The sequence below is a fragment of the Electrona antarctica genome (assembly GCF_951216825.1).
Source record: "Electrona antarctica genome assembly, chromosome: 4".
NCBI lineage: Eukaryota > Metazoa > Chordata > Actinopteri > Myctophiformes > Myctophidae > Electrona > Electrona antarctica.
Genome location: NC_136809.1, coordinates 33,676,326 through 33,690,532, shown reverse-complemented (window position 1 = coordinate 33,690,532; position 14,207 = coordinate 33,676,326). Strand labels below are relative to the sequence as shown.

The following is a 14,207-nucleotide window of genomic DNA, read 5'->3' as shown; positions in this document are numbered from 1 at the left end:
TATTCTGATATATAAATATTGGCTATAGTTTTTCAGTAACAGGCATCTCCCCATCCCTCTAGATCTTTAGTAGTCTTGCATAGCCAGACCATTCGCAGCTTTAGTAAAGAAAATACGTTTTCAGGTGGGACACCAATTTCATGAAATAATAATAGAGAACCCATTTTATCAGCTAGTGTTCCAGTTCTTATTGTTTTTGTTTCATCACTTCCAATTCCAGTTGTTTGTCTTAGTTCTCTTTCCTGATTGAATCAAATTTGTGTCCCGGCCTCAATATGGATTTTCTGTTTACACATGGCTAGAGAGACATGGAGACCCCTGTTACTGAACAAACACTAATATACACGAACATAGAGCTGTTCAACATATTTTTTAAGAACCTCTTAAATATTTGCGTATTGCTGATAGGGTAAATTCCAGTATTCTACAGAAACTAAACTGGTGACATAAACTTACACACGACTAGTGGTTGAGATGATTGTCTGCTTTGTAACGGCAGGGGCCCAGCATTAACCTGCTCCTAGTTCCTGAGGAGCTACTCGCACAAGCACTCCATGAACGCTGTGGGAAATGAACAAGAACCTGCTTTTGCTCAAATCTTCAAGTATTCTTATGATTCCTGCTTGCTGCTACACTGCAAACCACAGCTTGACACCTTACCTGTAGTTTCAGTGTTTCGGTTTCCTGCTCTGCTGAAACTCTAGCAAAGGAGCTTCCACATTCACAGGGCTGTTCTTGATTGATTGGTATTTTTATTTTTTGACAAATGTATATAAATGTCAGTGCTTATTTTGTAATCATGAAGATAAGGAATGGTTAGTCAATGTGTTTTCCATGGACCCTTGGAATGTGGGTCCGTGGCCTAATATCAGACTGGGGGTCCTTGAAATGTAAGTGTCCCTGAGCAAGACACTTAACCCCAGGCCTAACTGCCCCCCCCTCCGTGCTCCTGATAGGTGTGTGTGTGTGTGTGTATATATATATATATATATATATATATATATATATATATATATATATATATATATATATACACATTGTTTATACATGCATACCCCTATTCTTCCAGTAAAGTATCATTTATGCTTTGTCAATCAACAAATTCGGGAAAAAAATTGGTTGATCAACACATTGAACGCGATGAACTATACTATAAATCACCCTAAAGTCAGCCACCCTTCGCTCATAAATGTGTGTTTATTGTTCAGGTAATATGCAAGGACAGCCAACTAGTGGAGCAGTGGTCCTGGCTGATGACCTGAAGAACCCAGCCATGGAGAAACTGGAGTTAGTGAGGAAATGGAGCATCAACACTTATAAAGTAATGCCCTCCTCTCTTTTGACTGTCCGGTTCTTTCCTTCTCTGTCTCTCAGTGCTTGTCATTAGATAGGGGTACAATGATTAATGGAACTAAAATAATTTAATAACATTTTCTAAAACAAGCTTACAATGCAATTTTTTGCAATTTTTGTATGACAACGTTGGGCTTAAGTAGTTAATCAGACTAATCGATCTAGTCAACAAAAGAAATTGAGAAGTCTCACTCTTACTGACTCACTCTTAACAGCTTCCGCGCCTTTGGCGTAGATCTAGGTCAATTGAAGCCTATTTTTTGATACAATGGCAATTGCGCTTTTATAGTGCATTCGATTGATCAAGCCATAATGCTACTTACGGGTAGCTAGCTGTTGTCATGACAATGGATCGCCCATCTTAGATCGACCTCGCCAATATCTTTCAATCGCTTGTATCTCCTATTCCTTGTCCCAGATGGCATTTTTGGTCAAAACAACGTTTCTTTGACGGCACAGAGCCGGAGATGTGGAGCTCTCCAGTGCCCCGGTTTGGATTCATCTTGTAAACAAGGCCTGTCCAGGCTCTGTTCAGCTTCCTAGGTTATGTTGACTTCCGGTGGACCGGAAATGTGGCCTTTCAAAATAAGCACTCAACTGGAAAAAATGCTGGCGTGAATTAGATCCTAATTTTTCAATAAATTCTAGCGGTTAACTGTGTCTTATTCTAACTTTGCCTCACACATCTCACTTCCAAAGTTTTTTTTATATTTAGGTTTGATATACTAAATGTTCTTATGGTAATAGTCATAGTGGGAATTGAAAACAAATGTTTAACTATCCTTTTAATATGAAATAAATTCAGTCTCCCTTAGTTTTTATCTAAGTGTACTAGTCCAGTGGCTTTCAAAGTGGGGTCCATTCTTGGGGGGGGGGAGGTTTCCAGGGGGTCCCCACAAAAGTAGTGAATACAGCATCACAATCATTTTAACCACTTTATCCATTTATATGTTTGCTATTCAAAATGAGCAGATATACAAGCTTGTACTTATGTTCTTTTTCTTTTAACATTTTTGAAAAATCTCAACACAAATCTTCCATTCTGGGGGTCCCTGGCAGTGGCACAACATATATTCAGATGGAGGTCCACGGCCAAGTACATACTTATACATTTGGGGATCCTTGACTTGAAAACATTTAAGAACCAGAAGAACTTACTATTAGCAGTAGTAGTAATACTATGACATGTAATGATGTATCTATGTTCCACACAGTGTACGAGGCAGATCTTGTCAGAGAAGATGGGCCGCGGCTCCAGGACGGTGGACCTGGAACTGGAGGCTCAGATCGAGGTTCTACGAGACAACAAGAGGAAGTACGAGCACGTGATAAAGCTGGCCCAGACGCTGGCCAACCAGCTGACTCAGATCATGCAGACGCAGAGGCAACTGGGAGACGCCTTCGCCGACCTCAGCCTGAAATCACCAGAGCTCCACGTGAGTCTGATCGGGGTTCAACCATGCCTCTGCTTTTGTTATCCCGCCACCCTGCTCCTTCATGTACCAACACCTTTTCGTTATCAGATGTGTGTCCATCCATAGCCAAATATTTGGGGATGACACAGATGCTTTCCCGGATTGAAGGATATAAGAACATATATAGGCTTTCCAGGTCTAAATTGGTTAAGGGGAAATGTTGTATCCCTGCTTCTGGTCAGACTGAATTAAACACATGCATTTCCTATTGGCAAATGTAGAAGTGTTTGATAATATCACAAGTCAACACTTGAATTCAAAATTGTAAAAATCTAATCTGTTGGTAGCGTCCCTACTCTGGGCTTGTCATAATAGGCGAACATTCTGGGGAAAGATTTGTCAAATATTTGCAGAAAATAGCAGATCTACAAGCTCACAACGTGTTGCAATGGGACACATTGTCAACTTGTATTTCGTCTATTTTCAGTGAAGAGATTTGGTGTAGAGGGCTGTCAGCCAACTAAGCACCCTGGTGGACCTCAGTTTTTTTCATTTTTTTTTTACTTAAATAATTTATTTTGGGGGTCCCTGTAACAAAAAATGTTGAGATTGGGGTCTGCGGCCAAATACATTTTGCGGGTCCTTGACATGAAATGGTTTTAGAACCATTGATATAGCGAAGCAACATACGTTTAAACCCCCTAACTCCATTGGATCCTCAAACTTTCGTTCAAACCATCTAACTCCAACTTGTGGAGTTAGGTGTCCATCATTGATTTATAGAATGACGAAGTCAGACGGGAAGAAAAAAAACCTATTCTCCACATTAATGGTCAATAACCTCCTGACTCCACTTGAGCTGTATTTGGGTAACGTCATGATAATATAAGGACACATTCAAGTATGTGACAATGAAAGTCACCGTACCTACTTTGATGAGACAGTATTGGTGTTTTTTTATTTCCTGAAAAGTTTATATTTTGGACATAGCTGGTTTCTGTCTGACAGCAGAGATAAAGCATTTAAGTGGTTAATAGTTGATAATGAAGTGATTTAGTGTAAACTTCTTTACTGATATTTTGTATTTTTTTCACAACCCTTTTGTCAGGGTGGAGAAGCATCTATAACATTTATTTGTTGAGCGAACAGATATATTTCAAAATAATTTCCTGATAACGTGTGGCGCTGCTGCGCTACAGCAATGAGACAAATACAAAAATCTCCTTCCAGGAGGAGTTTGGCTACAACGCTGAGACCCAAAGGCTGTTGTCCAAAAACGGAGAGACGCTGCTGAGCGCCATCACCTTCTTCATCGCCAGTGTGACCACGCTGGTGGACAAGACCATCGAGGACACCATGCTGAACATCAAGCAGTATGAGTCGGCCAGGTAAAAAAAAAACACATGTCCATCCACGTCTAGGGTTTAGGATCCTTTTACGATTTAAACGATGCCGGTTCCTTAAACTGGCTTATAGCCAGCCTAATTAACAGTGGATTGTGCCTTTTGCCTGCACTATTCATCATCATACTATAATTTAGCCAATGTCTGTCTGTCTGAATGAATGAATGTGTGTCAGAAACACTGCCTCCTCACTGCCTGCACCAATCACACCCACTTTTCACACAGGCATTGACCATAATAATATGGAGGTCTTAACGAAGCCCTTTTTTGAATTTAACAAATTATAGATTAATAATGAATTTATTAGTGAATTAAAACGCACCCAGGGCGCAGTACCGGGTAAGGGCTAGTATGTTTAATTCGTAATTTTAATGCCAATAGAAAAAGCCGTGATATACACACTACATCTCATTCTCACACGGCAATCCTATAGTATTATACCCAGTCCTGATGGTGGCGGTAACGTCACCATTATGCCGATTTTGATCAAATAGAGCGAATCTGGCGATGTCACTTCCGGTTTAAGGAACAATAACTTCCGGTAGTAGCTTTGGACTGTGCAGCACTAACAGATGTCCAGGATGCTAAGCGATCATCGTTGATTTTAATAACTAAGTCAAATGAAGCTCTAATCAATCCCAAAATATCGCATTTTACGCAGCGATGCACATAAAGACCGCGCGCGTGCGTGATCGACCGTGCACGCACGGATTTCGGCCGGTTTTAGGTAGATTACATTGGCCGTTAGCCAAACAAGCTAAAAGTTGCTACATTTTGTTACATTAAGCTCCCGATTACAGGGAATTAAACGATTACGTCAATTACGTCAGTGGCCATAAGGGATTTATTGATTCATTACGTCAATTATGTCAATAGCCATAAGGGTGTTAATGATTCCCTGCTAAACGGTCTGATTCCGTAGCGGTTCCCTTTATCGATTCCTAGTATAGGGGGTTCCAAATGGACCCGTAAGGCCGGGCTACATTGGGCACGGAAACGGAAGCAGCTAGGTGGTTGCACGGACAATTCATCCGTCCCACGGAGAGTTCTGTATTTACTGTTTTTTATTGTTTTCTCATCTGAAGGTGAGGCGAAGGGCTGCATAACCCCCGTGGACACACGTAAAAATAGAGCACTTCCGTTAAAAAAATCTTCCACGCACAGAGCTTACGCACAACGACGAACGGAGCGGAGCAATTCGGCACCAATTCCGTCCCCAGTGTAGCCTGGCCCTTATGCTGCTTTCACACTGGCAGATTCAAAAGATACACAGTATAAATGTAACTTTGTATCTTTTGTAGCTGCAGTTGAAACCAGCTCAACGTTGGCACAACGTTTCTCACATGTGCTAATGTGAGAACAATGGCTTCTATTATAGCATGCTAATTGCTAACTTACCTGGAATCGAAAGCCTGAAGTTTGTATTAGCTTGGATTTCCCATCGATGATGTCACACGGAAATGGTGCCATAATGAGCATTCGCATGGACCAATTATATGAATAGGTTAAAAGTTGTTATCTAGTAGGAAGGTAATGTCGATTTTATTTGACAGACCTGTCTAATGTTTAGATAATAGTCTTCACCTGAATGGTTGTGTGAGGAAGTATTTATAGTACTACTATGGCAAAGGTATAATCGTTAATTTTATGTAAAAAAAATATTAACTTTGTCCCAGAAAACTGGACTGCTGGTGGGGGTTTATACAGTATAGAAATTAAAGACAGACAAGCATACTGACAAATCTCAGTTCTGGATATGGTAGAGCCTGGGCTCTAGGCCGGGGCCTAGTAGATGGTAGAGCCTGGGCTCTACCATCTCTATCGTAGAGCCTGGGCTCTAGGCCGGGGCCTACCAGTGATATGGTAGAGCCTGGGCTCTAGGCCGGGGCCTACCAGTGATATGGGAGAGCCTGGGCTCTAGGCCGGGGCCTACCAGTGATATGGGAGAGCCTGGGCTCTAGGCCGGGGCCTACCAGTGTTTCCTTTTCTTCGGACACCGTCGAAGGCATGCCGAATGAAGGAGACTTGAGCAATGAAAGGCACCGCTGTGCAGAACGGTACAAAGTGTTTTGTTGTGTCAGGTTTGACATCACTCAGAATGAGATGCCTTGGCTTGCATCGCCCTCTAGTGTTGATTACACAGATCAGCACCAACAGGTCACCAACACTATCAGACTGAATTGATCACAATATATGACAGGTCTTAAAACCCTCCTGACATCTCTCTCTTTCTCATTGCAGAGTGGAGTATGATGCTTACCGTACAGACCTGGAGGAGTTGAACTTGGGGCCGCGTGACGCAGCCACCATGCCCAAGATCGAACTGTCACAGCAGCAGTTCCAGATCCACCGTGACAAGTACGAGAGGATGCGCAATGACGTCTCCATTAAGCTCAAGTTTCTGGAAGAGAACAAGGTAACGATAATGAATTTGTTCTTGAAGCACTTTTTGAAAATGGGTTACAAAGTGCTTTGCTATAGCGAGTTAAAATACAGCCTTAAAGCTGATATAGACACGTTTCCAGTGTTTGTACACAGAATTCAAATAGCTCCACTATACTTCAGCCTATGGGATTGTTGTTGCTGCTGGGAGGGACGCTATGGATATTGCGCTCGTATGGCTAAATATGACATTAAAAAATTATGAATTTCTATCTATATCTTAGTTACAACAAGTATTGAGTTGACATGTTTTTTTAAGGGTAACTGTAGCATAAACTCACACGACTGACACGACGAGTCCTGCAAATTAGGAAGTAGGAAGTGGCGGAGCAGAGGAGACTCACTGGCTCTCAATTCAATTATTTTATTTGTAATCGTGCATATAAAACATATATTGCCCCTCAAATGCCCCAGCCACTACAGCATCGTTCATGTGAACTACTCTGTCCACGGTTATTCATTGCAATGAAGAAAAATCGCTATGATGACCCGCGACGGCTTGTCACCGTTGGCGAGCACGGGTTGAATGCATGCTTCAAGCCGGCCGGACCACCCAACCATGCGCTATACATAGCGATTCTCATAATTTCAATAGGCTTACATATTAAATCATAAACATACTATTTCACAATGGTGAAACTAAGATATGGGGATAATATTATACATTGCAATGAAATCGCATCGCGTTTTCATTATAATACTGCTGGGTTGAACACACCGTCACAGCCTCGTGCTGCAATTGGCTAAAAGTTTAAATCCCCCCCGACGTCCCGACTAGTAAACTGTAGTGGATATAAACAGTGCATTCAGCCACAGGGGGACAAAGAGGGAGTGTGCTGTTGCAGGAGAACACCTCAGCATCATAATATTGGGAAAGATAGAGGGAAAAAAGGCCAAAAAATAAATGTATATATATTTAAAATTTTGGCTGAAAACTTGTCTATCACCTTTAAGTAAAATATTGTAAAAATCAACTGATAAAATAAACACCAATAAAACAAATGTCATCATTTAACCCCAATTTAAACAAATCAAGACAGACATAGACCTGGATATAAAAAGGCAGTAGAAGGCTGAGAATTGCATGGTTTGGTACACCATGATTATAACCACCATCTTTAGCGACGTTTTTCTCTGAATCTTTTCTCCATCTGTGCCAGGATTGGCAATTAGGTGGTTTTTGGACCTCATTGAGGTCCTGCAGAGGCTGCAGGACACGGCATGCAACTATGTTGTGCGCATGCACGGCACGGAAAGAGTTAAAGAAAAGTGTCTCTGTCTGTCTGTTATCCAATCAGGTGAAGGTTCTGCACAACCAGCTGATCCTGTTCCACAACGCCATCGCTGCGTACTACGCTGGGAACCAACAGCAGCTGGAACAGACGCTCAAGCAGTTCCACATCAAGTTGAAAATGCCGGGCGCTGACACTCCATCTTGGCTTGAAGAGCACTAAGGCTTGATTGATGCTTATTCTCTCCCGAGTGTCACGCACCGACAATAACAGATCTACAAGCCTGTGTTTCTGTTGAGCGCTGTGTAGTGCAACAAAGTATAAATCAGGCATTAAGCATTCCTCTTTCCTACCTGATATTTACCCACCCACACAAACGCATACGTACACACACACACACACACACACACACACACACACACGCACACAACTCACAGCCTGCTTCCCAAATGAAACAACCTCCACACCGATACTACAGGAAATCCCCTCGCTCTTTTTTCTCTCTCTCTCTTGCTCTGTCTCTCTGTCTTTCTCTCCTCATGTTCTTGTCATGTAAATCAGGATTGTTTTACATTTTTAAAAAATGGCAAAACGACAATAGAAAAACTACATATTTAGTTATCTCTGATGATGATCATATTTACTCATTCTTCATTCACTCGTGTAAAGATTGTATGGCGTTATTGGCAAATCACAAGATCTGTCTTATCTTTGCGATGACTTCAATTAATGGGAAATGCACTTTTGTACAAGTTGACAAATCGGGCTGAACAGGAGACTATATATATAAATATTGAGAGAAAACTGTAAACAGCCTTTTTATTCCAGCATATGAATGTTGTATCCCGACGGCTGTTTTTTTTTAAAAGTGCGTCCCGTGGGATAAAATGGCTGCCGTGTTCCTAACGTGGCATTTAGCTTTCATTACTTTTCTCAACTTTTGTGAGATGGAGGTCTACATGCTTTAGGAAAGTCTTTGCCAGCTGACATTCAAAACCTTTCCGATTGCTGTCTGAAACGCAGGACAATATGGAGTCCACACAACTGCCTGTAGGTCTGTAGGGAGTGCTTGTGCACGCTTCTTCGCACAATGTTTAGTTGTGACTCGCATCCAAGTGTTTGGATGCGAGTCATCGTGTATCATACTAGATTGTGGCAAACTGCCTTAACGCCACAAACTTATGTACTCTGCTTGTGGTGAAGATCCATCTTCATAAAGACGTGATGAACAACAGTAACTTTCCTACAGTCATCTCAGCCACTAGTAATCCTATTTATGTATTTTAACTAAGATTAGGCCAGTTGATGAAAACATTCCCAATTTGCATATTTTTCTTTGTGGGCTTTAAAAAGTGCAATTAAACTTATCTTGACTGACAGACAGAGACATAACTAGTGTTGAAGATACACCAACAAGCAGGTGTTGGACTTCAGGTCTTTACACACCGAGGCTGTGACAAATAAATGTTTTGTTCGGTGGAAAATTAACCCTGTTCCAGTTGTTTTATCGATGCGTAATCTACGCTTTCTGTGTGCTCATGATGACACAATCAACAGTTGTGTCATGTAAAACAAACTGCCTCTGCGTTAGAAACTTTACTCCTGGGCCTTCACAACAGCTGTCTGTGGTGTCACATCCAAGGGTCTGCAACAGGGGTCTGCAACGGCCAAGGACCCCCCCTAGCTGAGAGAGCGGTGAAGCAACAATGCTTTATAAAATTGTTCCAGATAGCTTTTCAGACATTTAACCACTGTACCTGGTCTGCTCTTTTTACAACGGTCCTATCACACAATTATTTGGCGGGCCCCTGTAGTAACTCAGAGGACCCCCCTGTTGCAGACCCTTGGTTTATGCTGAGATCGAGACAACCTGCTGTACCTTATGTCCAGTTTGTCCACAGAGGCTACGTTATGAGGTAGGTATGAACACACAAAAACATTGAATTTGACGCTCTTGTAATTCCTTTGAAATCGAAGGACCAGCCGTATTTATTATGTGACTTCACTGTACTGTATGTGCCTTGATTTCTAACTGCGTGTCTCTCCTCTCCCAGTCGGGTCCTGCTTTTATTTAGACACACTCACTACCAGCTTCCAGGACCCCCGACTGTTTATTAAAACTGAGAGAACTGACCACACACACACACACACACACACACTCGCCACAAAAAGTGAGTACAAACCCTGTGCACTATTCTTCAGTGGAGCACTCCACACATACACATGCAAAACCACTCCCACCAACTTCTGAAGTTGAAACCAATTTGAAGACTATGTATTTGTAGTCCTCTCAAAGATATTTTTTGCATATTGCACATATGCACGTGTGTATGCATTTGAGACTAATTACAGGAAGAAAAGTGTAAGAACTGTATAATATGATATATAAGATGTATACCAAAACGTGGTCGGATTTAGAGAAACTTGAGTTTGTTAGTTTGTAAATAAGAGAGAAGAGACCAGCATGCCCTGCCTGAGCTGCTAACCTTTACGTTTTACTTTTTGGGCTGAAATGTTTTTTTGTTTTGTTTTGTTTTTCTGAGGAAGAACCCATGCTGGTATTTCTAACCATAGATATTTATACTGTATACATACGTAAATACTGCATTAGCTACTGCTGCTTGGAGCTAAGGATCAATGGTGTCGCCATATTGGTGAGAGCAAGCCTAATCCATGTATGTCTGTGGAAGCAGGAGGGCTCTCCACTATTTAAATCATAAGCAGATTGGTCTGTCACTGTTTTCATATGCTGTAGGATACTTGGTTAATGTGTGTTTACATACCAAAACAAACCTTATCTTATGTGGATAATAACAGTATAGATTATAAAACAGAAAATGGTTTTAGTCTCAGGTATACTTTATATACAACTCAAGCATATTTCTTGCAGTGGGGTAAGCTGGCCCTCTTAATTATGGCGGCAACATTGATGTAAGACCCCAGTAGCCAATGGCCTACATATTTGTCTGTTTCTAACTGGGTGTGTCCTCATTTTGTTCATAGCCCAGTATAGCAGTGTGAGAGTGTGTGTGTGTGTGTGTGTAATATGTACATCAAAATGTTGTTCCCCATAATTACGCATAGATGATATATTTGTAATTCTATTTTACCTTGGGGCTATGCAGCATTAGATGAATGCTGTTATTCGGCATCTACTTGGTGTTTTTTTTCTCCTGAAGACTTGCTACAGTATGTATGTGTTGGCGGAAACTGTATCTACCTTTTTGTAATAATGAAACGTTAATAGATGGATGTTGAGTTTTAAAAAGGGTCCCTCTGAACATTGTAGAACATCTTTTGGACAAAAATAAACCTTCTCCTTGGCTGAAGTCTCTTGTGGTCTACTTCATCATGTGTGTCTTTGCATGTTTGCTTTTATATTCTAGTTTTAATTTGGGAAGATAACTCAAATATCCGATGTATATGCTCACAACATGCTGTGTTGCGATGTGTTGTGAGCTTGTAGATATGTTCGAACCTCATATTTCCAAAACTTTGTTTTCAGGACTCAAATTAAAAAATAGACCTAGATCTAGCTTGAGCTTGTATGATCAAGTAGTAGGGCATTAATTTATGGAAAAACACAAAAGGTTTAAATATGGATATTAGATGTTTCTGCCTGACAGCAACGATACCCCTAGCTATGGTTTCATCTGCTCAAATCAACAACAATATCCTATACCCAATTTGACCGATGGGTAAATTTTTGTTTTGTTCACTGAAGAACAAAATTATGATTTTCACCCTTTACAGCTTGATTTATACATGGTTGTGCATCGCGTTGTGCTCAGACAATAGCTCACACCGCATTGCAGCTTGTAGCTCTGGTCCATAGCTCTAATGCAATGCAACGCATTAGAGCTATGGACCAGAGCTATGCAGCTTGTAGATCTGCTATTTTCAGTGCTCGACACCAGAGCAACTAAGTAGCCTATAAATCAGGCTTTTTTTGTCTCAGTTGAATATTGCCACTAGAGGCCAGCATTGAGGGGTGTGTGTGTGTGTGTGTGTGTGTGTGTGAGAGAGAGAGAGAGAGTGAGCTTGTGCGTGTGACTGAGGGGGAAGAAGGTGTATGGACATTATTACCATGAGGAAACAGACAGTGAAGAATCATTTTAATTCTGTATGTTTTATTCATGTGCATTCAAGTAACTAAGTACCTTTACTCAACTACTGTACTTAAGTACAACTTTGAGGTAGCCTACTTACTTTACATGAGTATATAAATCTGTTGATACTTTATACTGTTCCGTGTATTATGTATTTGAAAACATTAGTTACTTTGCAGATTTGTATTAACATAAAACCCCTATTCTATACTTCAAAACATGTGAGCTTGTAGATTCCTCCCCCAAAATGAGTTCTTCTACTTTTGGTCCCTGTTTGCTGCCAATACTTTTTGGTTCTTTTACTAAGTTCAATATTGAGTACAGGGCAGGCCCTTTACTTGTAACAGCCCTGTATTGTGGAATTGATGCTTAAGTTAACAATCACAAGTACTTCCCACCACTGGTTTTAAAACATGATGGTGCATGTTAGTTTCCCCCACTTCCCCTCTGTTCAGGTAGCCTATAACCCCCCTGTCTGCTGCTCATTGTAAACAGAGCAGTTAGGGTCATTGTATTGAGTTGTATGTACTGTTGACATAAGGACTCCGATGGCTGTAATCCCTTCAGTGCAACAGGATGAACCTTCAGCACTAAAAGCTTGATCCTTTCTGTCCACCACTGATGGAGTGAGTCTTGTCTGAGTTTATTCTGGTCCAGGTGCAGGTGGGTCCTGTTTAATCCTACCTCCACCACACCCACACACACACTTAACAACAGGTTTTTTATAAAGAAAAGAAAAGAAGAAAAAAACAAACAATAAAGCCTCTATTTGATGTTTTATTTCTTAACACAACCACTGCTGTATCCTTGCATATGTGTTTCCTTCCAACAATGAAAGGAAAATGATAGAAATCACAGTATGAGTGTTACGCTGTGTTAAGGGACTCACACACCTTTTCAGCTTGATGCCCAAAAGATAAATGTGGTGTCTCACCAGGAGGACCCACACTTAAAACACTTGTTGGCAGAAACCTCTTATATCCATACTCGAACTTTCTGTGTTTTTCGTAAATGAATGCCTTAGGCCTACTTGATCATACTATAGGGTCACACAAATGGTATCAAAGTAGTAGATCTACAAGCTTGAAAAGATCTGCTACTTTTGCTAGTTTTGAATTTGAATCCTAAAAAGTAACTGTTTTAGGACATACAGTATGAGGTTTCCACCCGACAGATGATATTAATTAATCACTCAAAAAATAGTGAAAATAGCTGAGAAATATGCTTTTTAAAATGTGTGCGTGCGTGCGTGCGTGCGTGCGTGCGTGCGTGCGTGCGTGCGTGCGTGCGTACACAGACAGGTAACAATACTAAGAGGTAACAATACTTCAAGTAAGGTCCAAATTGCTGGACCCCACAAGAAGAATGTAACAGAGATTTATTTTTTTAGAGCAAAGCTTACAATTAGGAATAGATTCAGGTTGGGGTCATGGTTACTGGTTAGGTTCTGTGTGTGCGTGTGTGCATGCATACGTGTGTGCATTTGAAGGAGTCAGCGGCTCGGCGTATACCCATTCACAGGCGGTGCAGATCATTACACATGTAACCTACATGTAATGATGTGGAGCTGAGCCCATTTGACAAAGTGCTCACGGGGCAATTAAAGCTCACCGCAGAGCTCCACTGTAAAGGACACAGGAAGTCATTAAGACTCACACCTAATTAGTTTTCTGTGCTGTTATGCAAGTCAGTGGTTCTCAACCTGTGGGTCTCGACTTCCCACATGATTTTGTGTCCCCAGATGACAGTAATGTGACAATTTAAGGACCTTTAAGACCTTTTTAATACCTCAAAAAGAAAGAAAAGAAAAAGAGCATTACTTCATCAAAAGTAACTATAAAAACTGCTCAAACATTGGCCAAATTGTCAAATAAAATAAGGAAGAGGCTTTTATTTTTTCTCATTGAAAATAGCCGGTATACAAGCTCACAATTCTGTTTTTCACAATATTTATCTGTGGAACAGAAAATTGAATGCCTCAACTCCTACGTTATCAGGGTGGCCATGGGGGGTCACAGTCTGAAACGGTCAGTCAGGGTAAGGCAGATATACGTATATATTTCATCTAGAAATGGAGCCGGCTGTGCGTGAAAGGAGAGGACACAGATTCCATCTATGCCGTTATTAAAGTCTGGTAGTTACTTAACACCTATACATCAATTGATCTGTTCCTGGTGTACTTTTAAGTCTTGGGTCGATATTCTACCTCCTGTCACACCTCACAAATTTTAGGATGGGGGTGATCATTATAAG

At 41.0% G+C, this 14,207-nt stretch overlaps 1 protein-coding gene across 3 annotated transcripts in view; it reads left to right on the top strand.

Annotated features, from left to right (window-relative positions):
* The window catches only part of arfip1 (ADP-ribosylation factor interacting protein 1 (arfaptin 1)), a 28,070-nt gene extending 16,901 nt beyond the window's left edge, over positions 1-11,169 (top strand). For all 3 annotated transcript variants that reach the window (XM_079500160.1, XM_079500158.1, XM_079500159.1), the window contains 5 exons: positions 1,209-1,321; positions 2,568-2,789; positions 3,999-4,156; positions 6,413-6,587; positions 7,912-11,169. In XM_079500160.1, coding sequence (XP_079356286.1) covers positions 1,209-1,321; positions 2,568-2,789; positions 3,999-4,156; positions 6,413-6,587; positions 7,912-8,067 — 824 coding nt within the window. In that variant the 3' untranslated portion in view covers positions 8,068-11,169. The remainder of the gene's footprint in view (positions 1-1,208; positions 1,322-2,567; positions 2,790-3,998; positions 4,157-6,412; positions 6,588-7,911) is intronic.
* Positions 11,170-14,207: the final 3,038 nt, after the last annotated feature.